Source organism: Protopterus annectens, chromosome 8.part0, assembly GCF_019279795.1.
Source record: "Protopterus annectens isolate FY-2018-M chromosome 8.part0, PAN1.0, whole genome shotgun sequence".
In the NCBI taxonomy this organism is placed as follows: Eukaryota; Metazoa; Chordata; order Ceratodontiformes; family Protopteridae; genus Protopterus; species Protopterus annectens.
The window spans coordinates 133,355,163-133,378,516 of record NC_056741.1 but is presented as its reverse complement, the minus strand read 5'-3'; the positions used below and the strand labels follow the sequence as shown (position 1 = coordinate 133,378,516).

General features: G+C 40.2%; 1 protein-coding gene across 1 annotated transcript in view; it reads left to right on the top strand.

Moving 5' to 3' along the window:
- Nucleotides 1–23,354, top strand: part of LOC122808161 (alpha-2-macroglobulin-like) — a 1,492,450-nt gene that overhangs the window by 455,396 nt on the left and 1,013,700 nt on the right. The window contains exon 8 of the mRNA XM_044079133.1: nt 14,424–14,550. Coding sequence (XP_043935068.1) covers nt 14,424–14,550 — 127 coding nt within the window. The remainder of the gene's footprint in view (nt 1–14,423; nt 14,551–23,354) is intronic.

Genomic DNA, 23,354 nt, shown 5'->3' with positions numbered 1-23,354 from the left:
AAGCTATATGGGTTATATTTAGCCAAGGCTATAATGGCTGGTCTGCTTCCAAAGCTTCAGGGCACTTTCCATGCATCCAAATTGTCTAGAGCTGAGCTGAGTAAAAGACAAGTTTGGGTGCCAAGCCCTACATAGCTTTACTGGTGCCAAAGAGTACACTCCTCTGAGGCTTTTGAGGGTTAACAGTCAGATTGTGCTATTCATTTGCTAGGAAGATAAGTTCCTTTTAGTGGGAAAAGCTTCCATGTAATAACTTTTACTTATAATTTATATTTTCTACTTCTGGAAAGTTATTTTAAAGCTAGGAGTTTGTGTTTTAATGGACTGTCAAGACACTACAATGTACTTTTAAACAGAAGATCGATTCCAGTCAGTTTAGAAGTTGTTTAAGGTAACTGAAAAACATTTTTTTTCTATGGAGAAATTGTGTTCATTTTACTTTGTGGGACTGGCAAACTGTTTAAAGTGCTTTTTACTGTGGTGTCATGGGGGAAAGTGACTTTAATCGACTTTTTGTTTTTACTGGAATATAATACATGTTTTCCATGGGAAACAGGCACCATTTGAGGCTTGACCATGGAACAAATTGTTGGTCCCATGGTCGGTCCTTCTTCCCGCCACAAAAAAGAAAAAGTTAAACAAATGGTTATTGCCACCACAAAAAAAACTAGCAGTTTGCCTCAGCCAGTGGTGGGTCTTTCTGCTGTGGCCATTTGCTGTACTTCAGACCATTCATTTTGTTACCCCAAATCTCTCTGGTGTAGCACTTACAGCTACTAGAGACAGCTGTTAGCCATGTCCTCTGTGGCTGCTGGGGTCCACTCAGTTGGCAAGGGAGAAGAGACACTGTTCTTGGTCCTGGGAGAAGGGAACAGGGAAAACTTCCCTGTTTTGTCAGAATGCTGTGCCTGTCCATAGGGAAGTTGTTGCTGTCACTAATAACAGCGTGGGTACCATTTTTCTTGGTAAAAGGAAGCAGAAACCTAAGCATGTATGTACTTCTCCTCAAATTTCCTTAGACAGGAGTAGTTTATTAGCTCAAAATTTAATTAATGCTATGTCTTCCTCATGTATAGTAGTTTTTAGTAAAAGAAGGAGGGATACTTCTTTCCTGAAGAGATTCAAGATTCTGAATCTGGACAGGAGGATGAAGAGACATATTCAGACTCACAGGAGAGCTCAGTTTCTGATTCTCAGTGTGGGGGTTTCTCTTTCTCTGAGACTATTTCTATAATGAGCCAGCATTTTCAGCGGGAGAACACTGAGGATTTCCATTCCCACAGAAAATACTATGACCTGCTACAGAAGGATTTTCCATAGCCTGCACCCATTCCTCCAGTTTGTCTGCTTTGAAGGATGTGTGTGTTACTGCTACAATTTTCCTGTCAGTTAGCAAGCTGCCACGAGAAAGGCAACGAGGATGTATAAAGTTCCTGAATCGTTTTAAGTTTTTACACACTTCCAAAACCTGATCCAGCAGCTTTAGCTTTAGTTAATCTTTCTGCTGCTAAACATTTAATTCCAATCCTACTATTTTTGATAAGAATAAGAAGATTGTTGAGAAGTATGGTAAAAGTGTATGCTTCTGCAACTTTGATTTTCAGAATTTTGAATTGTCAGGTTCATATGTTGTTTGTCCTTTTTAATTATGAAAGTATGAGTAATGCTTAGTCTGTGTTTTCTTCTTGTGAGGAAAAATCTGCTTTAAATAACTTAATTTCTTCTACTGTTCAAGTCCCTGCTCAATGTATAGAGTGCATGTGTGACTCTGTTGAGAACTCTTATTGAGTTAAGGCCACTGGTTCTGTTTTGAGTAGGTTTGCATGGCTGCATTCTCAGAACCTCCTGGATGATGATGATGATGATGTCAAAATGAGATTTTAAATTTTCCTTTGCATAGAGATTTAGTATTTGACCCTTTGCTGCAGAGGTGATCAAATAGTGTGGTGAAAGTGGTAAGCCAATAAAGGGAATCTTTACGATTTTTCAGCACTCCTTTTTCCACATTTTCCAAGGGAAACTAAAAATCCTACAGTTACCTGTAAGGGTCATGGGTGCCAGTCACGTCTCAGATTAGAAGAATCACCACAGAACCCTTTTCTTTTGAGGAGTTCTAGTAACCAGTGTCACATTAGCTTCCATGATGAAACAAATGTAATCTTCTTGTCTGGCCACTAGGGAGCAAAGTTACTTGCTAGAGAATTTTTCAGCACGTTAGGTTTGGTCAAAAAAAGGAAGAAGCTTGGAGACAATTCAGTCCGGATCAGTCCTTTATTCAGTGCACTTAAGCAGATGAGTGCTTTCTGTGACAGTGTTCAACTGAGCTGTAATTTATCATGAACAGTGTAAGGCGGGCAGTAATCTTAACTACTCCCCCTGGGTGTGTCTCAGTTATGAGAGGGGCTGAGGGGGGGTACCCTTCAGAAATTTAGGACTGTTCTTCTTCCTTAACTCTTACGTTGCTGGTATAATGCCCAAATACTAAGGTAACATAAAGATAATCATGTCTTGTTTTATTAACCTTATCAAACGTAGTAGAATGTATCATTATTGTTACATAAAATATAGTAGTAGTTATTTTTTCAGTCAGTCTGGATACTTGGGAAGTTTATGCATATTAAAGTACACATTTGCCAATATTTCATTTTCCATAAAGCAATAAGTAATAAAAGCAGCATGTTTTTTAATGAGGCCTACAGTAAATATTAGAAAAGCAGTTCTCCACATCACTTTCTGAATATAACCCACAATTTTCTACACCAAAGGTGAGTGTGCTACTTGTTGCACCACTGACACTTCCTAGTGCTGCCTTTTCAGGACTCAATCTCCCTCTCTCTGTTGGCAGGAAAGCCCTGAAGGGTTTGGCACCTAAACTTGTCTTTTAACCAGCTCAGCTTGAGCTGGCTGACAGTCTGTGTGCATGGAAGCTGGCCAGCTGTTATATTCTAGGCAGGATTTAAGCCATATAGCTAGGGCTACTGCAGCAATGATCATACAAACATTTACTGTTATGGTAAGTTTATTTACGCAGCTGTACTTTATTCATTTACTTTTGATGCCTACAAAGATTTACTGAACTCTGAAGTAAACAGCACTCAAAGTAATAAGTTTGAATTTACATGCTGTTTGCAATCCAGTTTGAAATAAAATTGTTTATGTGTAAGAACTGTAATGCATCACTTCACACTGGGGTGAAGTATAAATGCCTTTTTCAAGACCAATATAAACTGCACTTGTCTGAAGTTCCGTGTGTGCAAAGTCAGTGATTCAAGCATGAAAGGACCTTAATTTGAAAAATATGATGATCTAGTTATAAAGCTATACTGACCAATGTTCAACTTAATCATTCTTTATAAATTAGTAATAACATGGTCTACAGTCAATCTATCAAAGCATTTCCCAAATACACAGGTCAAAAAGATGTGTAAAGTAATGCTTTTATGCTTTTATTCTAAAACCTTTATAGACTGGCATGTGTTTAGCTTTAGTGCTAATGTACATGGTACTTTTTTAAAAGATTTGGAGTATAAATAATTCAGCATTTCATAAAGACAGATTTTTAACTTGAATCATGAAACTTATAAACAAAGACATTGGCAACCTTCAAATACTGGACCCATCCAGTTTGGGTTCGTGAAGGGCCGAGCTTGCCTCCTGAACCCGATCGACTTCTTCGAATCAGTCTCCAGAGCCGTGGACAAGGGTAAGGTGGTTCACATAGCCTACTTGGTCCTTGCCAAGGCTTTTGACACTATCTCTCACTCTGGAATCATAGATAAACTTACTAAGCTGGGCATTAATCCCTACATCACTCAATGGGTTGCAAACTAGCTTACTGACGGAACACAAACTGTAAAAGTAGCCGACCCTAAATCCAGCTCCAGACAAGTAACAAGTGGTGTACCGCAGGGTTCTGTCCTGGGACCACTCTTGTTTGGCATCTACTTCTCTGAAGGACAGGCCAACACTAAGGGACTCCGGCTTACAAAGTTTGCAGATGACTGCAAGCTGGGAGCCATTACTGAATCCCCAAATGATGTGGATATACTACAAAAAGACCTTACCGAAACAGATGCCTGGTGCCAGAACCATGGGATCAAGCTAAATGCCAAAAAATGTATAGTTGTCCCCTTTGGGAAAAAACACATACCTGTAAACTACCACATAGGTGGCAGTACACTTAACATCAAAAGTATGATAAGAGACCTAGGGACACAGGTGGACAGTGGTCTCACCTTTGATAACCACATAGCCACAACAGTTAGAAAATCCTTCTACATAGCACACCTCATCACTAAGGGCATTTTATCCAGAAAAAAGGAGGTCATTGTCCCTCTTTACACAGCCCTCATTAGACCCATTATAGACTACAATGCCCCATTTGGCATGAACCTCACAAGACATCTGCAACAACTAGAAAGGCCGCAGAAATACTTCACAAAAAGAATCACAGGCCTAAATTAGATGCCTTATGCTGACCGTCTAAAGAAAATCCAGCTATACTCTGTCACATATCGCCTACTCAGAGGCGATCTCTGCGTAACATACAAGGCCATGTCAAACCCAGAGTTGTTGGACATGCTACACTTAAAGAAATCCCAATTCCTCCGAGCCACATGCTCCAGGGATCTTAACCTTGTTATCACGATGAATAGAGTATGCTGGAGGGATAGGTTCCTGACCCAGAGACTCACAATACTCTGGAATAGGCTGCCCATACATGTCAGGCAGAGCGCCTCATGGCCCTCTTCAAGAGGAACTTTGGCAATTGGATGGGAGATACGGAAATTCACCTTGGGAATCACATCAGTAGCCCTCCTAGACAGTTGTCCAGGAAAGTAAATATTTGTGGGAAGCAATAGCCAGGGAATCATTATGACTAGGCTTGTATAGGCCCTAGGGATGATAACCTAGTACCTACCTATGAACCTATGAATATATGAGTAAAATATACTTTGGTAGGGTTAACTGTGGACAATTTGTCTGTGTTACGGCCTTACCTGTCTCAGTCATGCCAAATTAGTTACAGAAGGCTGAAAGGTATCTACACAAAAAAAAAAAAAAATCCAGGACATTGGACATTAGACAGGTCTTTGGTCATGACAGTTTATGATATAATTTATCAGCAATTAGGGAAGTTTTTTTTTTAATTTCTGTAAGCATGGGAGTTTTGTGGTTATCCGTTGCATTTTGTGTTAAGTTTCACATGTTTCTTCATATCTATATGGTCTCAGTTGCTGTGAATCTGAGTTTCTCCCTTTTGGTTTTAAATAGACATCTACTTGCTAAAAGATAAATACACCTTTTCCTATTATGCAGTCTAGTAATATCTTTACTGCTCTATGATAGTTTCAGATTTCATTTTTCCTGTCTGTAGAACATACCATTGGTGCATATTTATTTTGAGATTTGATTTTTTTGTCTGTAGAACATACCATTGGTGCATATTTATTTACCAAGTTAAATACTTTACTCTGGAAGTTATCTCCACAGCACGTAGCTCTTTTATTAAAAAGTCCAGTTTGCTTTTAATCTGCATCACTACATTTCTTATACATACACATTTCATTTGGCACAAGCTTGACTTATCAGCTATAGTTACTTTAACTAGAGTGCATTCATGACCATCTATTCGTAAGAGGGAAGTGGTGTTAGCTTACCAATGATTTCCTCCTTCCTAGTAGGGAAAATATCTGAAATGATGGGCTGTCTAGAGGGATAGTGAATAATATGTGGAAGAGGGTATTTATTTAAAATTTAAGAAAAATGTTCTCATATGTCGCAGATTTGATAAGTAGTCCCTGATGGATGGGTAATTAAAACTGACCAACATGAATACAGTCCTACCCAGTGTAATTTATACAGGTTATCTAGAAACTGATGATGTTCTTATAACATATTGTTAGGGCATTTATACCAACCTGTTTAACTCAGTATGGCCCAGCTACAGAATAACCTGAAGCATCTCTGAATTCTGACCGTCACAGATCCAATGTGATTTTTAATATAGACTGACACACCCTCGCAACATTTTTTATCCTGTTATAAGTGTAATAACATCAACAGGCACTGCTGTAATCAAACTTTTGTGCTAAGTTGAAGTTATAATACAGTTGTCTATGTTATGTAAATCATATCTCTCAACTGTACAGATTTTTGTAGAATGTACAGATTTTTGCCCCTTATTTTTGGCCTATTTCTCATAAAATGGTGGTTTTCTGGCAAATCACTTGCAAATCATTGAGGACTGAAGTCAGAAAATAATGACAGGCATTTAAAAGTCAGACTTCTTACTTTTCAGAAAATTCATGACAATACAAAACCTGTTATCCTTTCAATTTTGTAAATCTGTAAGAGCAGTATTTAAAAATTGTCTGTATTTTTGGGTCTTTGTCCCCCCCCCATTTTTTATGTCTTTGTCCAGATTTCTTTCTCTAAGAGTTTGAGAGGTATGATGTAAATACTGAAATGAGGATAATTCAAAAGTTTTATTTCTCAGGCATTTAACATTCAAAATAAGTATGTTAGGTGTTTTGTATTGTTTATGTTACGTCTACTGGTAGCCAGAGGTTGGAAAAAATGTTAATCAAATTGTAGTGAACATTAGATCAAAATTAGCTCCAAAATAAGATAAATAAAGGTCATCTGCAGCAAACAGGTTTGGTTCTACTATGAAATACTGAGACACAAAGCCCCGTATAACAGAATGTCGAAAAATAACATCTGAAACACAAGTGTGAAAAAATTAACTTCAAGTGCTTCTTGCAGGGGAGTCAAGCCCCCCTCACTTACACATACCCAAACTTATACATATATATATATATATATATATATATATATATATATATATATATATATATATATATATACATACATACCAACTCCATTGTTGTACCAACTCAAAAAAGGTAGAAATCTCTTCAAAAATGGAATAAGCTGGTGTACACTTATAAATAATGCTGTCAATGATTTCCTATGAAAAACAATGATCAAACCTGTGATGTTCTTCATTCCACATTGCTGCAGTCCTAACTATTGGGTAGTCCGCTGTCCAGTCGGCCCGAATACCAAAGTATATGGCTGGCGTCGGTCAGGGCGCGATTAGACTGGCGTCAGTGCGTCAGGGTACTAATGCGCATGACCCACGTCATATCCTCAGTCTTTTTTGCCACATGGTCCGATGCAGAAGCAATTTTGCGAGTGCAGGTTGGCGTTCTGAAAGTTTCTGAAGTCAGAGTTTCAGACCGAATCAAAGTTGGCTAAGTACCCGTTGGGAATATTTTGGTTTTCTTGTCTCAGTATTTTACGGATGTCAGAAAAAGTGAATAACTGTATTTCTTGTGGGAAACAGATACCTCATAGGGATTACCATACTTTGTGTATACCTTGTTTAGGGCCTGAGCACGGCGTTGTTGGATGCGCTCTTGTGCTAGATTTAACAAACGCACTATTAAGAGAAGGTTAGACTGTGCCAGGTTAGTTTTGGGAAGCGTTGTAATTATAAAATGCCGTCGGAGGCTCCGGCCCGCTTGACCAAAAAGCGCAAGGACAAAGCAGCAAAGCCTAGAGTGGAAGAACCGACAGTCCCAGGCGCCGGATCTTTAGAAGGCTCAGTGGAGCCGGAGGTTTTGCCAGGTGTTTCTTTGGAGTCTCAGGGAGAGACTTTACTGTTACAGGATGTATCCTCGCAGGAAGTAGGCCAGGCTGAGGGGCTTCTCAGGTGGCTGTTCTTCCCTCTCTTCCTAAGGTGGTTAGAGCCTCCCCTTCTGTTTCCAAGGCTTCTTTGAGAGGCAGGCCAAGTTTAGCTTCAGTGGGGGTTTCTCCTAGTGCTTCAGGGTCTTTGCCTAAGAAACATATGCTTAAAATGGCAGAGGATTTGATTACTATGATTAGAGGTTCTATGCCCCCTCCTGATAAGAGGCCTAGGGTGGAACCTGAGTTTGAGAGTTTTGAGCAATGTTCGGAGGCTTCTGAGTCTTCGACTGAAGACTTGCAGGAGTATCCTCCTTATTCTGATTCTGATGTGGATGATTCTACTCCTTCAGCTTCTCCTCCTGAGGATTTTTCATTTTCAGAGACTCTGCATTCCATGAGAGAGCATTTTAAATGGGAAGATCAAGATTTCTCTGATTCCAGGAAGAGGCTTAGGGAATTCTTGTTTTTACCCCAGCATAGGCCTTTAGCTATACCTCCTGTTCTGAATGTGGTGGAAGATGTTTTTGCAGAGGCTTCCCTCAATCCTGATTCTTTGCCTCCTGCCCCAGTTAAACCGGATAGGTACTATAGGGTGCCTGAAGCTCATAAGTATCTTTTTAAGAGTCCTAGGGCAGACCCGGAAACTGTCTCTCAGGGGCCTAAAGGTGTGAAGGCCTCTGTTGTTAAAAATCCTGTTCCTCCTGATAAAGAGGCAAGGGCTTTGGATAGATGGGGAAAGAAAGTGTATACTTCTTCCACTTTAGCCATGAAGGCGTTGAATTGTCAGTTTCACATGTTAAAATATCAGAATTATCTCCTTTCACAATTGAAATCTAAGGTGGATGCTCTGGCAGAAGGTATTGAGTGTAAAGAGTTGCAGGATTTAGTTCATGTGTCTGAACAGGTGGGTAAACATTCCTTGCAATGTGGTTTTGATGCTGTGCAGGCCTCCTCGAGGGTGGCTGCCACTGGTTCTGTTCTTCGTAGGCATGCCTGGTTAAGAGATCAGAATTTAGCTGAGCATGTTAAAACAAGGATTTTGGATGCTCCTTTGCAGTCTGATGTGTTGTTTGGTTCGGCTGTGGAAGCAGTCTTAAAGAAAATGGAGGACAAGGCTAAGTCTATGCAAACTGTTAAGGATTTTTTGCAGGTGCAGCCTCCGAAGTTTAGTAGAAATTGGCCTACTAAGGGATGGACTTATCCTGCTTATGATTCCCAGTCTAGGGGTAGGTCTAGACGTGGTAGGGGCAGAGCTCAAGGTTCTTTTAGGCCTAGGACAGGGAGTTCCCCTGCTCAGACTTCTGGTGAGGGCAGGCGTCAGTCCTTTCGTAAGCAGACCCAATGACCTGCCTTTTCAGCTGCCAGTACATTCTCGCCTGGCAGCACCTTTGGGAGGAAGGCTGTCTCTTTCAAAGAAAATTGGGATTTAATTACCCAAGACAGATGGGTTCTGGATATCATTCACCACGGTTACAGGTTTTACTTCCATACCTTGCCTCCTTTCAAAGGCATGCCAGACATTCCTCCTCTACAAAGACAAGAGGCTCACAAGCAAATTTCTCTGTTGCTCCACATAGGGGCCATTCAGCCAGTTCCTGTGCCAGAAAGGGGCCTAGGATTTTATTCTCGCCTGTTCCTAGTACCGAAGAAGGGGAACACGTGGAGGCCAATTTTGGATTTATCTATCCTCAACACTTATCTGGACATTCCCAAGTTCAAAATGTTGGCGTTACAACAGCTTTTACCTCTGCTGGGCAAAGATCACTGGATGGTAACTTTAGATCTCAAGGAAGCTTACCTTCATGTGCCTATAAGACTAAGTTGCAGGAAGTATCTGCGTTTCGAGCTGGAAATTCTCATTATCAGTTCTCTGCATTGCCCTTTGGCTTATCCACTGCGCCCAGAGTATTCACAAAGGTTCTGGCTCAGTGATAGCTTACTTCAGGCTAAAAGGAATTCAAATCTATCCTTACTTGGACGACTGCCTGATTCTAGCTCAAGAAAAGGAAGACCTTCTACAGCATTTGGATTATGTCATAGCAGTGCTAAGATGCCTAGGGTATTCTGTGAGCGAAATAAAGTCCAGTCTAGTACCCTCTCAAGACATGTGCTTTCTGGGTGTGAGACTGAATACAGCAGCCCAGATGGCCTTTTTAACCCCGGACAAACAAAAGAATCTTTCCAGTTACTTCCATCAACTATCTCTTCAGTCGGGCTGACTGCAAGGACAGTCCTTCAAGCCTTAGGGTTCATGGCATCTTGTATTCTGGTGCTTCCCAATGCCAAACTGCATATGAGGAAGCTGCAATGGTATCTCAAAATGTATGGACACAGCACTGCCAGGATTTGGACACTGTCATTCAAATAATACCTTGCATTCAAAGGAATTTTTGTGGTGGGCTCAGGAATGTCACCTAAACAAGGGACTCTCTGTGACCCGGCCAGAGGCGAGTCAGATTCTAACGACAGATGCCTCAGACATTGCTTGGGGAGCTCATCTAAATGGAAAGTGGATACAAGACAAGTGGCCTGCCAGACTACAGCATCTACATATCAACATGAAAGAGATGTTAGCAGTCCAGTTTGCATTAATGGCTTTCAAGGAGTTACTTCTTCCAGGGCAGGTGTTGATTCTAACAGACAACACAACTGTCATGTGGTACATCAACAAACAAGGGGAACACATTCTTACCCATTGTGCAGGCAAGCAATGATTTTATGGGAGACTGCGCTCAGCTTGCAACTAACTCTTCAGGCAAGGTTTCTGCCGGAGCACAGAACTCCTTAGCAGATGTGTTAAGCAGACAAATCATGGATCCCCACGAGTGGAAACTGGATCTTCATGTATTTCAAAAATTGACAGTGTCATGGGGAACTCCAGACATAGATCTGTTCGCTTCTCCACTAAACCACCAGCTGCCAAAGTTTTGCACAAAGAGGTTTCATCACACAGCTTGGAAAGTGGATGCTCTTTCTTTCAGTTGGAAAAATCTTCATGTGTATGCTTTTCCACCTCTGCCTCTTCTCCCAAAGGTGCTTCTAAAGGTCAGACAAGACAAACCAAGGATGATTTTAATAGCTCCAGATTGGCCTCGGCAGCACTGGTACCCATTACTGAGGAGTCTGGTAAGGAAGCCTCCATGGCCTTTACCCTTGATTCCACACCTGTTGTCTCAGAGGGACGGTCACCTGCTCAATGTCAAGCTTCAATCTCTTCATCTAACAGCCTGGCATATTCTGTTTTGAAAGACAGCAGGTCTCAACTTCCTCAACAAGTTTTAAATGTGATTATGGAAGCCAGAAGACCTAGTACAAGGAAAGTGTACGCAGAAAAATGGAAGAGATTTTTATTTTGGAGTGCAGCAAACAATTTGGAGATTTTTGAGCCTAATTTGAGTGTGGCTCTTCAATATCTTACTGAGTTATTGGACAAAGGTTTGTCTTTCTCTTCCATTAAGATTCATGCTGCAGCAATTTCAGCTCACTATGATTGTGACCCACCATTGTTTTCGCATCCTTTGTTCAAGCAATTTCTTAGAGGGGCAAAGAATATAAGACCCCCGTAGAGCTCCTACTCCTGCTTGGGATCTCAATTTTGTGTTGGAGAAACTTACTCTACAACCTTTTGAGCCTCGGCTACTGCTGAATTGAAATACTTGTCATGGAAGACTGCTTTTCTGTTGGCCATTACTTCTGCAAGAAGGGTTTCTGAGTTGCAGGCCCTTATGGCGGTAGAGCCTTTTTTGATTTTTCATAAGGATAGGGTATCTTTACGTACTAATCCTTCCTTTATGCCTAAGGTGGTTTCTAGTGTGGCTTTAAACCAAACTATTCATTTGCCTACTTTTTATGCAGATCCCCAAAATAAAGGGGAAAAGATTTTGCACACTTTAGATGTACACAGGCAATTGCGTTATTATTTGAGCAGGACTAAGGATTTTAGCTAATCTCAGCAGTTGTTTGTTTCTTTTGCTTTGGGTTCGCAGGGCAAGCCTGTGTCAAAACAAACTATTTCTAGGTGGATTGGGTTTTGCATTGCATTTTGTTATTCCCATCATGGCAAGGAGATTCCAGCTGGAATTAGGCCTCATTCCACTAGGGCTACTGCCACTTCTACAGCATTTCTAAGGGGGGTGGCCACTAAGGATATTTTGGAGGCAGCTACTTGGAGTTCAGTGCATACTTTCTCTAAGCATTATCACCTTCCTCTCTACTCTAAGTCTAGGGCTGGTTTTGCCACAGCTATTTTGCAAGGCATGTTGTCAGTTCCTGCTTCCTTATGATTTGCCAGCCTCCCTTACCTCTGCTTTGGGATTCTACCCAATAGTTAGGACTGCAGCAATGTGGAATGAAGAACATAGTACAGTTTTGTACCTACCATAAATGTAGATGTTCGAGGATCCACATTGCTGCAGTCCAATTTACCCTCCCTCCTTCCCCTCTGTGTTTAAGGGTGGTTGTGTAGGTGAGGTTATATTCTGGTAATTTTGTATATATTGTACATATTTTTGGTGCAGATATGTTTGGAATTTTTAGTTTTGGCCTTAGCTTTTCAGGGTCTTCTGACATCTGGGGCAAGAAAAGACTGAGGATATGACGTCGGTCATGCGCATTAGTACCCTGACGTACTGACGTCAGTCTAATGCGCCCTGACCGACGTCAGCCATATACTTTGGTATTCGGGCCGACTGGACAGCGGACTACCCAATAGTTAGGACTGCAGCAATGTGGATCCTCGAACATCTACATTTATGGTAGGTACAAAACTGTACTTTCTTTAGTGCTTTGGACTTTGGGCAACTGACACAGAATTTCAGATTAGCTACCTGTACTGGATAAATACAATTATTTAGAGCATATAAGAAAGCAAGTATTACACCATTCACTCACTAAACAGGGTACAGATAAACATGCTGGTCTTATCTCTCAACCTCTTAGTTCAAGAAATCTGGACAAAGTCTACAGTAATGGGGGGACAAAGGCCACAAAATAGTGGCAGATGTTAAATACTTCTCTTATAAAGTTAGAAACTTGCTAGAATAATAGGATTTGTGTTAGCATGCATTTTCTGAAGCGTATGAAGTCTGAAACTAAAATGTATATCATTATTTACTGATTTTAATCCTCAGTGATTTGTCAGAAAATTACAATTTTTTTTGAGGAACAGACCAAAAATATAAGGCAAAAATCTGGACATTTTGTGAAACTCTGGACAGTTGAGAGGTATGATGTTGGTTAATATAATTTCCTGAAAATTTAAGATGAAGAGGTGAAGTTCATCACAGATTTAAAAATATTCAGAAACTGATGTATTATATGACAAAATATGGAAAACTTTTGATTCTAAGAAGCTAGTCCCTGCTACAAAATAGCCTAGTTTTTCATTTATTAAGTCAGCAGTGACATGACTTCTTTGACATAGTTCACATATGAGGTATACTGTGGAAGACTTCATTATGCTCTGTCTGGAACAAAATATTTTAAAATATTTTTTATCATGTTTCCTAGATATGATTATTATGCAGGAAACCATTGAAGTGATTGTTGCTAATGTATTTGCTCCAAGAATAAAGATAAATGAAGGTCATCTGCAGCAAAAAGGTTTGGTTCTACTATGAAATACTGAGCCACAAAACCCCGTATAACAGAATGTCGAAAAATAACATCTGAAACACAGAAGTCTGAAAAAATTAACTTCAAGTGCTTCTTGCAAGGGAGTCAAGCCCCCCTCACTTAGACATACCCAAACTTATATATAAATATATATATATATATATATATATATATATATATATATATATACCAACTCAAAAAAGGTAGAAATCTCTTCAAAAATGGAATAAGCTAGTATACACTTATAAATCACGCTGTCAACGATTTCCTATGAAAAACAATGATCAAACCTGTGTTCTTTAGTGCTTTGGACTTTGAGTAACTGACACTCACAGAATTTCAAATTGGCTACCTGTACTGGATAAATACAATTATTTAGAGCATATAAGAAAGCAAGTATCACACCACTCACTCAATAAACATGGTACAGATAGACATGCTGGTCTTACCTCTCAACCTCTTAGTGCAAGAAATCTGGACAAAGTGTACAATAATGGGGGGGGGGAGGCCACAAAATAGTGACAGATGTTAAATACTGCTCTTATAAAATTAGAAACTTGCTAGAATAATATGATTTGTGTTAGCATGCATTTTCTGTAGGATATGAAGTCTGAAACTAAAATGTATATCATTATTTAATGATTTTAATCCTCAGTGATTTGTCAGAAAATTACAATTTTTTTTGAGGAACAGACCAAAAATATAAGGCAAAAATCTGGACATTTTGTGAAACTCTGGACAGTTGAGAGGTATGATGTTGGTTAATATAATTTCCTGAAAATTTAAGATGAAGAGGTGAAGTTCATCACAGATTTAAAAATATTCAGAAACTGATGTATTATATGACAAAATATGGAAAACTTTTGATTCTAAGAAGCTAGTCCCTGCTACAAAATAGCCTAGTTTTTCATTTATTAAGTCAGCAGTGACATGACTTCTTTGACATAGTTCACATATGAGTTATACTGTAGAAGACTTCAATATGCTGTGTCTGGAACAAAATATTTTAAAATATTTTTTATCATGTTTCCTAGATATGATTTTTATGCAGGAAACCATTGAAGTGATTGTTGCTAATGTATTTGCCTTGCTAATATTCTTTCTCATCACCTCAGGTACACATATGGAAAACCTGTCCAAGGAACTGTCCATATGAGCATTTGTCGGAGAAGTCATTATATGTGGTACAATAAAGCCACAAAAGAAATGGAAAGTCAGTATTGCAATGAATTTGATGGCACTGTAAGTTATTGAATATAATTACAACTGAATTTTCTTGGCCACTTTTCAGCATCTGTTGTACTGCTTTTTGCCCTCAGGATAATGTCAGTGATGGCAACAGTCTGTGCACATTTTTTTTTTTGCTAGTGCCCCCCCCCCCAAACACACACACAAACACACACACACACACACACACACACACACACACACACGGCTTACCATTAGCTGCCACTGGTATTATACTGTATTCAGTGGGTCTACTGGGGTTCCCAGACTATTCTCGGACTTATCCACTAAGCCCCATCTGCATGCCACATTAGTGCCCTGTGAGTAAGGTGTGCAATGGGTGGCCCATGTTGAAATACCTCTCACTTCCACAAAGAGCTGATGTTGGTAAAATGTTCCACCCACCTTCAGGAAGCACTTTTGAATGGTGCTTCCTGAAGCTGGGCAGAACTGTTTGCCAGTATCAGCTCCTTCTGGAAGTGAGAGGTAAACCTTCTCCCACCTTCAGGAAGTACTATGCAGTGGTGTTTCCTGGCCCCCAGCAAACACATCCAATCATGTCATGTTCTTTACACTTGTACCCCTCCCTCGGCAGTCAATCCCATTGTCTCTGCCTCTTCCTCTTCCTTAGACACCCAAGACACTGATCATACCCAGGTCACTGCATCATAGTCAGGACTTTATTCTTCTATTGCAGATGTCAGTGACACAACAGGTAGCACACTTGCCTTTAGTGCAGAAGACTGTGGGTTCTATTACTACAGTGGGAAAATAGATTGCTTACACTGCAGTGCAGCAAAGGATGGGGTACTGCACTCCTGAGTGTGCCATCCTTTGGATAAGAAAGTTCCCTGATGCCCTGACTAAATAAATAGTCTTTGAAAAGAGGCCACTACCCACGTAGTACTAACCTAGTCAATAAAGGATAAATAAACTGTGTGTGCAGCTTTTAGTGTATGTATATATGTGAATACATTCAAAATCTGTATGTACCTTTAAGATATTCAAAATGTGTATGCACCTTTAAGAATGATTAGCATCCATAATGCACACAGTCTCTGAGATGAGCATCTTGATGAAGAAGCTCAAGTGCTCATAGTGTGCTTTGTTTGCTGCTGTTTTTTTTCTTGTGTGTGCAATTAAAACTGGATCATAACTTTGCAATCCTGAATTGAGTGCTGTTATTGAAAAGCATGATTCAGGGTCTGATACAATGGAGTGTCATTATGACATGATATCATTCCAGTGGGATTATTTTTACTTAAAACAACTAAAAATGGCAAAACTGTCATCCAGAATTGCTTGCAAAGCCATTTGACTGGCTGTTGTGGAGCTAGACTATCGCATACTTTTGAATAGCATTAAAACTTGACAAGAAAAGTAAAGAAATAGAGATAAACACTTAACTTTATGCCAAGGGCAAAAAGCAGAAGCCATTTGCAGTTCATTTTAATTGTCTGAAAGCCAGAGTGTTGCATATGAATCAGTAATAAGTAAGCCCACTGTTCATTTTTTAACTCCATTCCTGACCTCTCCCTGAAATCTATGCATGCCTGCCCCTGAATCACACAGTTGCTTTTTGTCAGATACGTAGTACATCACACTTCTCTGGATGGATGCATCAACTCCTTGGGACATCAGCCTCAATGGTCCTCACTTTTAGGGTCAGGAAGCAAGGGATCTGATGGGGAGCAATGACTTAAAGCCTGTGAAGCATCATCATTGCAAAGTCCAGTCAGTATCAATTGCTTGCTAAGCTATTGCAGTGACATTAGGATATCTACAAGGCACTTGATTTTCCCTCGAGGTCAACCAAGCAACAGATTTTCCCCTTACCTTTCTTCTGGGATAGTAAGCTGATGTTGGCCACTTTATCTTATTCCACAGCTGGCCCTTCTCACAGCGTGAATTGGTTACTGAACTTGTATCGCCAGTGGGGTAGATAAATGCCCTATCTCTCCAGCACTGGGCAGACTACTCCATGAAATATTTTGTCAAAAAGAAACATTATACGAGAAAGGGAATGCTTTACAGATGTGTTCAAGCAAAGAGAGATTGTTGAAGTATTTATCAGGCATTTATACGATCTCTCGGAATAATGTGATTTTCCAGACAAAAGATTAATAAATTAGAGCTAGAATGGTGATCAGATTGGATGATACTGAAGTATCTCAAAGGTTATAGTTGGAAGTGAATTTAATTTTGGAAAAGCCAATTAATATTGCCAGGCAGGCTGAAGTAGTAAAGCGATAAAATGCTAATATAGGCACAGCAAATTATGAGTGTGAGGTTAAGTGCAAAAAAAAATGGCATATTCAGTAAAAGGAATCATTGTGACCAAAGTAAGCATGTGTAAGGTAAATATACAATGTGATTGAAGTGGAAACAAACCTACTGAATGGTATGCACCTAAGATATTGGTCATCAAAAAGAATGGCAGTGTGAGGATATGTGTTGATTTAAAAATGTAAAAGGTTAAATGATGTAGTCATGAGGGAGAAGTTCATTCCACCTCCCTTTGATGATATCGCACCTAAGCTTGATGATGCCAGAGTGTTCTCCACGTAAGGTGTTTCAAGATGGTTTTAACATAGACCTCTTGAAACAAACAGACAAATGCTAACGATCAACATGGCTCAAGCTGGAAGGTTCTCCTTTGAAAGTACCATTTGGTAAATTCAGCACTAGAAATATTTCAGCAAGAAAAAGAAATTTGTTAAAAGGGTATAAAGGTGGTGTTTTGTTATGTATGATGTCTTGATGTTTGGTCCTGATAAAAAGATGTATGGCCTATGATTGGAAACTGTGCTCTAGACCATTAAAAGATGAACTGAGGCAAATGAGGGGTTGATAAGCCTGACAACCAATATTTTGGTCATAACATAAGTGGCAATGGAATTAGTTCAAATTCAAGCAAGGTCAAAGCCATTGTAGAGCTAAAAGGTCCAGCCTGTGTAACTGAGCTATATCATATCCTATGCATTATAAAATTATTGGGTAATTGGCATCCAGAGTGCTATATCCACTGACAGATTTACTAAATAAAGATGTACCCTGGGCATGCAGGAGAGCTTAAGACCAAGCTTTTGGCAAAGTCAAACAAATGTTCCATTACATAGAGAAAGAAAGTTAGGTTTATTTTGTGATCTGTTTTTAAATTCAATTTAGCAGTCTCTATCTTCTTTAGAAAAGGTCCTTAAGCCTATATTAGTAATTCCAGTACATAGACACACAGTATTTTGCTGTTTAAGTGGTCTAATTGCTGGTATTAAACTCAAGTTTCATTCCTATGTACTGAGTATATGCCAGCCTATTTCAGTATTAGTCTTTGCATTAAAGCAGTTCCAGGCCAGTCATCTCAGATCTAAGGTTTGATTGTTTTTCCAACCCACCCACACTGTTGAAGTTGTGTTCTTAAACCGAGTGTATCTGTTGTTGCTTGCCCCTAATGATAATTTGACAGCATAATTCCCTCCTTCTCCTCCGTTGACTGGCTGTTGACTATAAACACGTAAGTATCATTTTGCAAAGTCTTTCCCCTTAAAGTGTTCACCAGGCTAAAAGACCTTTGATAACATTCTTAATATTGAGTGTACAGATACTGCTTGCACTGATTTACTGATTTTAGTATTAAATTAGTGTGTTTTTTTACTATAATTAGTTTACTGGTTCATTCTGGTGGCCAAAGGTTTCCAGGTTAGTTGTTTTGTATTGAACTTTAAATCCTCAGTTCCAAATCGACCCAAACACTGTGCTAATCAAACTGAAATCCGAGCACTTATAGTTAAATCTGCCACCAGAGACATTCCCTTCAGTATCATAGAGTATCACTTCCCCATAGTGTAAGAATTGTCTCATGTTGTCTGATAATCATCTATTACCCAAACAGTATAAAACAGTATATGAGACATGAACATATATAATATAATGCAGTGCACCACATATCACACATCTCCAAGGCCATCACAATACCCATAATCCATCATGCACTGATGTTCTAAAGATTAATTTGACTAACCCTCAAAGGCCTGCAAAACACAACACGGGCACAAAACACACTCAGCAAGTTAAGCCTACCTTCTCATGTAGCACAAGGAGTCCCAAAGTCACAGATGCAGAGCCTGTAAGGCAGGCATCAACCCAACCAAACATTCAGGTTATAGCTGACTCCATTGTAAGACATACAGATGTGCTCTTATTAGGCTGAACAAGATAAGAGTGACAGTTGCTTGTCTGATGCCAGGATCCGTCAGCTCATGCATGCATTCGAGTCCTTGAACAACAAGTACAAGTATGTCTCTGTCATTGTTCATAGAGGTGTACTGTACCTCCTTGGACTATATCAAAAGAGACAAGATGGAACTCAGACTGTGTGTGACCAAGCCTTGGCACATAAAGGAGAGATGGGCACCTGTTCAGAACAGTTTGGGTAATTAACAGATAAAGACATTCATTCCAGCCTTCTTCCAGTTTCTTCCAGTTGTTTCCAGTTCATTCCAGTATTCTACATTCCTATCACTTCTTAAAGCTTCTTCATGTCCAAATAACTATCAGTAAGGTCCCATACTATATATTAGCTAACTATAGAACTCTCAAGACACAAGAAAGCTAAGTCACCTATATACAGGAACTAGAATCACTCAGTATTAACCCCAATCCCATTTTCCTAGGTGATGCAAACTATCCAGCTACTGACTTGGAACATAGACCACCACTAGTGCACAAGCACAGAGATTCCTGGACTTTGTCAGTACAAATGTCCTGGCGCATTAGTCAGAGTACCCACTAGGGGGAATAACATCTTGGATCTTGTCCTTACTAATATGAAGGCATCTTGCACTGTTCCTTGTGTATCTTCATCACTTGTTAGGTCTGACCATAAAGCAATCTCCTTCGAAATAAAATTGAAACCAGAGATCCATTCCACCCAAGTTACCATTAGAAATGTCTTTAAGGCAAACTACCTAGTCCCAAGAGATACAGTGGCAAGCTTCAAAACCCAGTTACCTCCACTGAATATGCAGAAACATATACCACCACAATATACCAGCATGTAAACTGCTGCACAGATGCAGCTGTACCCCACAGGAAGAAGCACAGGCAAACCCCAGAAACAAACTCACATTTTAGAAGCATAATATCCAAAAGGTTTACAATAAAAGGAAAAGAATTTTAACCAAAAGTAAGCAGAGTAAATCCCAGAATGTTACAGCCTTTGTCACTGAAATAAACAATGCAGGAGCTTAATAATATCCACCATAGCCAAGTTAATGACTAAAATAGCTACCCAAGCCAATCACAAGGCCTTTTTTAGTTGTTCGTAATCTCAGAAGCACAATGCAGCATTGCATTGAGCTGACTGCGAATTATGTTACATACACTGATAATAAAGATATAGCAAACCTATATTTAGCTCTAACTTTATTCTTTTCTCACCTCCATCTGTCCCTCAAGATATACCTGAAGTTGGCTCATCTCCAGCTATCACACAAGACCATGTCCTAAAAGTGTTACCGAAAGCTAAAAATACCAGATCAGTGGGTCCTGACAATATCCCCAAATGCATCTTAAATAGCACGAAGCACAATTTAACCACACCCCTAACAACATTGTTCACTCTCAGCCTCCATACAGGTTTTATACCAAGCAAATGACAAGCAGTGATGGTCATTCCCCTGCATAAGGGAGTACCTTCCACAGACCCTGGCAAAATACAGATCCATAAGACTGATCGGCCTCATATGCAAAGCCATGGAAAGACTTATCATGGAACTAATCAATCAGGATATAAGAAACCTCAAAACATTGGACCTGGATTTGTCAAGGGTGAGATCATGCTTACTTAACCTGGTGGACTTTTTTGAAAAGCCCACCAAAGCAATGGATGGAGGCAAAATGGTACACACCATGTACTTTAACCTGACTAAAAGTTCTGACACAATTCCCCACTCAGGCATAGTAGAAAAACTAAGTAAAGTGGGAATAAACCCCTGTGTCATCTGCTGGATTGCCAGCTGTCTCAAAGATAGGACACAGGGAATCAAAATGGGGAAGTTATTGCCACAAAGAGGCTAATCATTAGTTGAGTCCCTCAGGGTTCTGGACTGGGACATCTCCTGTTTGGCATCTACTGTTCTGAAGTTAAAGTCAATATGAAAGGGCTCCGGGTGACTAAGTCTGCAGAAGACAAGCTAGGAGCAGACATTGAATCGCCATATGACTTAACAATCCTGCAGGAAGGTTTATCGCAAATAAAGAACAGGTATCAGAATCAAGTACTGAAACTAAATGCCAACAAATGTATCATTGTATCCTTTTGGGAAGTCATCTACTCCAGGGAACTATCACATTGAAAATACAACCCTAAGTTTTGACCCAGTTGTTCGGGACTTGGGAACTGACATGGACAGCAGCCTAACTTTTGACCAACATGTGTCTATTGTTGTAAGAAAGTCTCATATATTGCGCAGCTTATTAACAAAGGAATTATGTCAAGATTTAGGGATGTCATTACTTTACTCAGCCCTCATTAAGGCAAATATTAAGTATAATGCCCCCTTTGGTGGCATATATCTGACCAGACATGTGCAACAACTGGAATGCCCACAGAGATACCGTACTAAAAGGACACAATACCTTAATAATGTGTCCTAAATAGACCAGCTCAAAGCCACGTCACTAAACTTGATATCCCACAGACTACTAAAAGGTGGCCTGTGCTTGGCGCACAGGGCATCCACTGAGTCACTACTGACAGATTTACTGCACATCAGCAATTCAAATGGCATCAGAAATACTCAGTCTAGGGATCTAAACCTCTTCTGCAGCAGAGAATGATTTGGAGGGATAGGCATATATCACAGAGGATACTGCTGCTCTGGCACAGACTCCCATTCACATAAAACAAAGTTCATCCCTGATCACATTCAAGCAAAACTTGGATCTATGGATGGGAAACAGAAAATTTATCCCAAGACGGCTCCCTGTGCTACTATTAGACAGATACACCTCCTAAATGCTTTATCCCATGCATGAGTCCCCTCAAATTATCTATGGTGTGATCCCTTTTATTCTCATTAGGAATAATATATATTTATCGACCATGGGATGGGAAAGCCCAATCTCTAATCAAATGTGTTAGGTTAATCTGATCACAAAAAGGAAAATTGGATAGTCTTAAAATGACCCACAAGGGCAGCTAGCCTAGCACTTACCTGTGAACCTATGATGATGTCTACTTTGGTGGTCACCTACTGTGATGTCACCAAACCAACAGTCGTGTGTGCTGATGCCATTTACAATGGTCAAGATGCCTCTTTATTACATATGGATGGATGAGTTTTAAGACTTAGTGCAGATCAAAAAAATTCACAAGTAGAAACAATTTCCCTTATAAGTGTGTGTGCATGTGAGAAGTCTTTGAGATTCCTACTGCGGTTAGAAAGTTTCCAACTCCAAGCTGACCACAAACCCCTGGTTCTACTGATTAATTCCTATGACTTCAACAAAACACTGCCAGAATACCAGAGGTTGTTTATAAGACTCAGATGTTTCAATGCCAGAGAGAGCCCCTAAAGGGCCCATCTCTATACCAGAAGGATGCAAAGTTCCTGAAATCACGGCTGCACAGGTAAAAACCACACTCTCCAAAGCCAAGAACACAGCATCTATGGAACCTGACAACATCCCAGGCTGCATTCTACATGAACTACAGAACGAACTGGCACCCCACCTAAGTGCCATGTTCAGTCATAGCCTCACCTTAGGCTTTGTGCCCACTAAATGGCGCACAGCAACGGTTAGCCCACTTCGCAAAGGGGGAGCCACCACGGATCCCAGGAACTATTGCCCCATTAGCTTGACGAGCCTGGTCTGCAACTTAGGGATGTCATGTGGCTTTGTGCTGGAACTTATAAACAATGACATTGGTAATCTCCAAACTCTGGACCCCACCCAGTTCGGGTTTGTAAAAGGCAGCTTATGTCTCCTAAACCTGATAGACTTCTTTGAAGCGGTCACCAAAGCCGTAGATGAGGATAAGGTGGTTCACACAGCCTATCTAGATCTTGCCAAGACTTTTGACACCATCCCCCACTCTGGAATTATAGATAAACTCACTAAACTAGGTATACATCCCTATGTCACAAGATGGGTTGCCAACTGGCTCACTGACAGAACCCACACTGTGAAAGTAGCAGACTCCAGATCCAACTTCAGACCAGTGACAAGTGGAGTACCACAGGGTTCAGTCCTGGGTCCTCTCCTGTTTGGTATCTATTTCTCTGAAGTGCAAGCTAACACAGAAGGTCTTTAGCTAATGAAGTTCGCAGATGACTGCAAACTAAGAGCCAAAATCGAAACTCCTAACAATGTGGGCATCCTACAAAAGGGCCTCACTGAGACAGATGCCTGGTGTCAAAGCCATGGTCTCAAGCTCAATGCTAAAAAGTGCATTGTCATCCCTTTTTTGTAAAAATTACATAGGCGGTAGTCTACATAACATTGAAAGTGTGATAAGAGACCTTGGGACACAGGTAGACAGTAGTCTCTCCTTTGATAATCACATCGCCACAGTAGTCAGGAAATCCTTCTACATGGCACACCTCATCACAAAAGGTTTCGCATCCAGGAAAAAAGAGGTCATTGCTCCCCTCTACTCATCACTCATTGGCCCCTTATAGAATGCAGCGCCCCTTTTGGTATGTACCTCACAAGACATCTACAACAACTGGAAAAGCCACAGAAATACCTCACAAAGAGGATTACCAGCCTCAAACAGATGCCCTACGCAGACCATCTCAGAAAACTCCAGCATTACT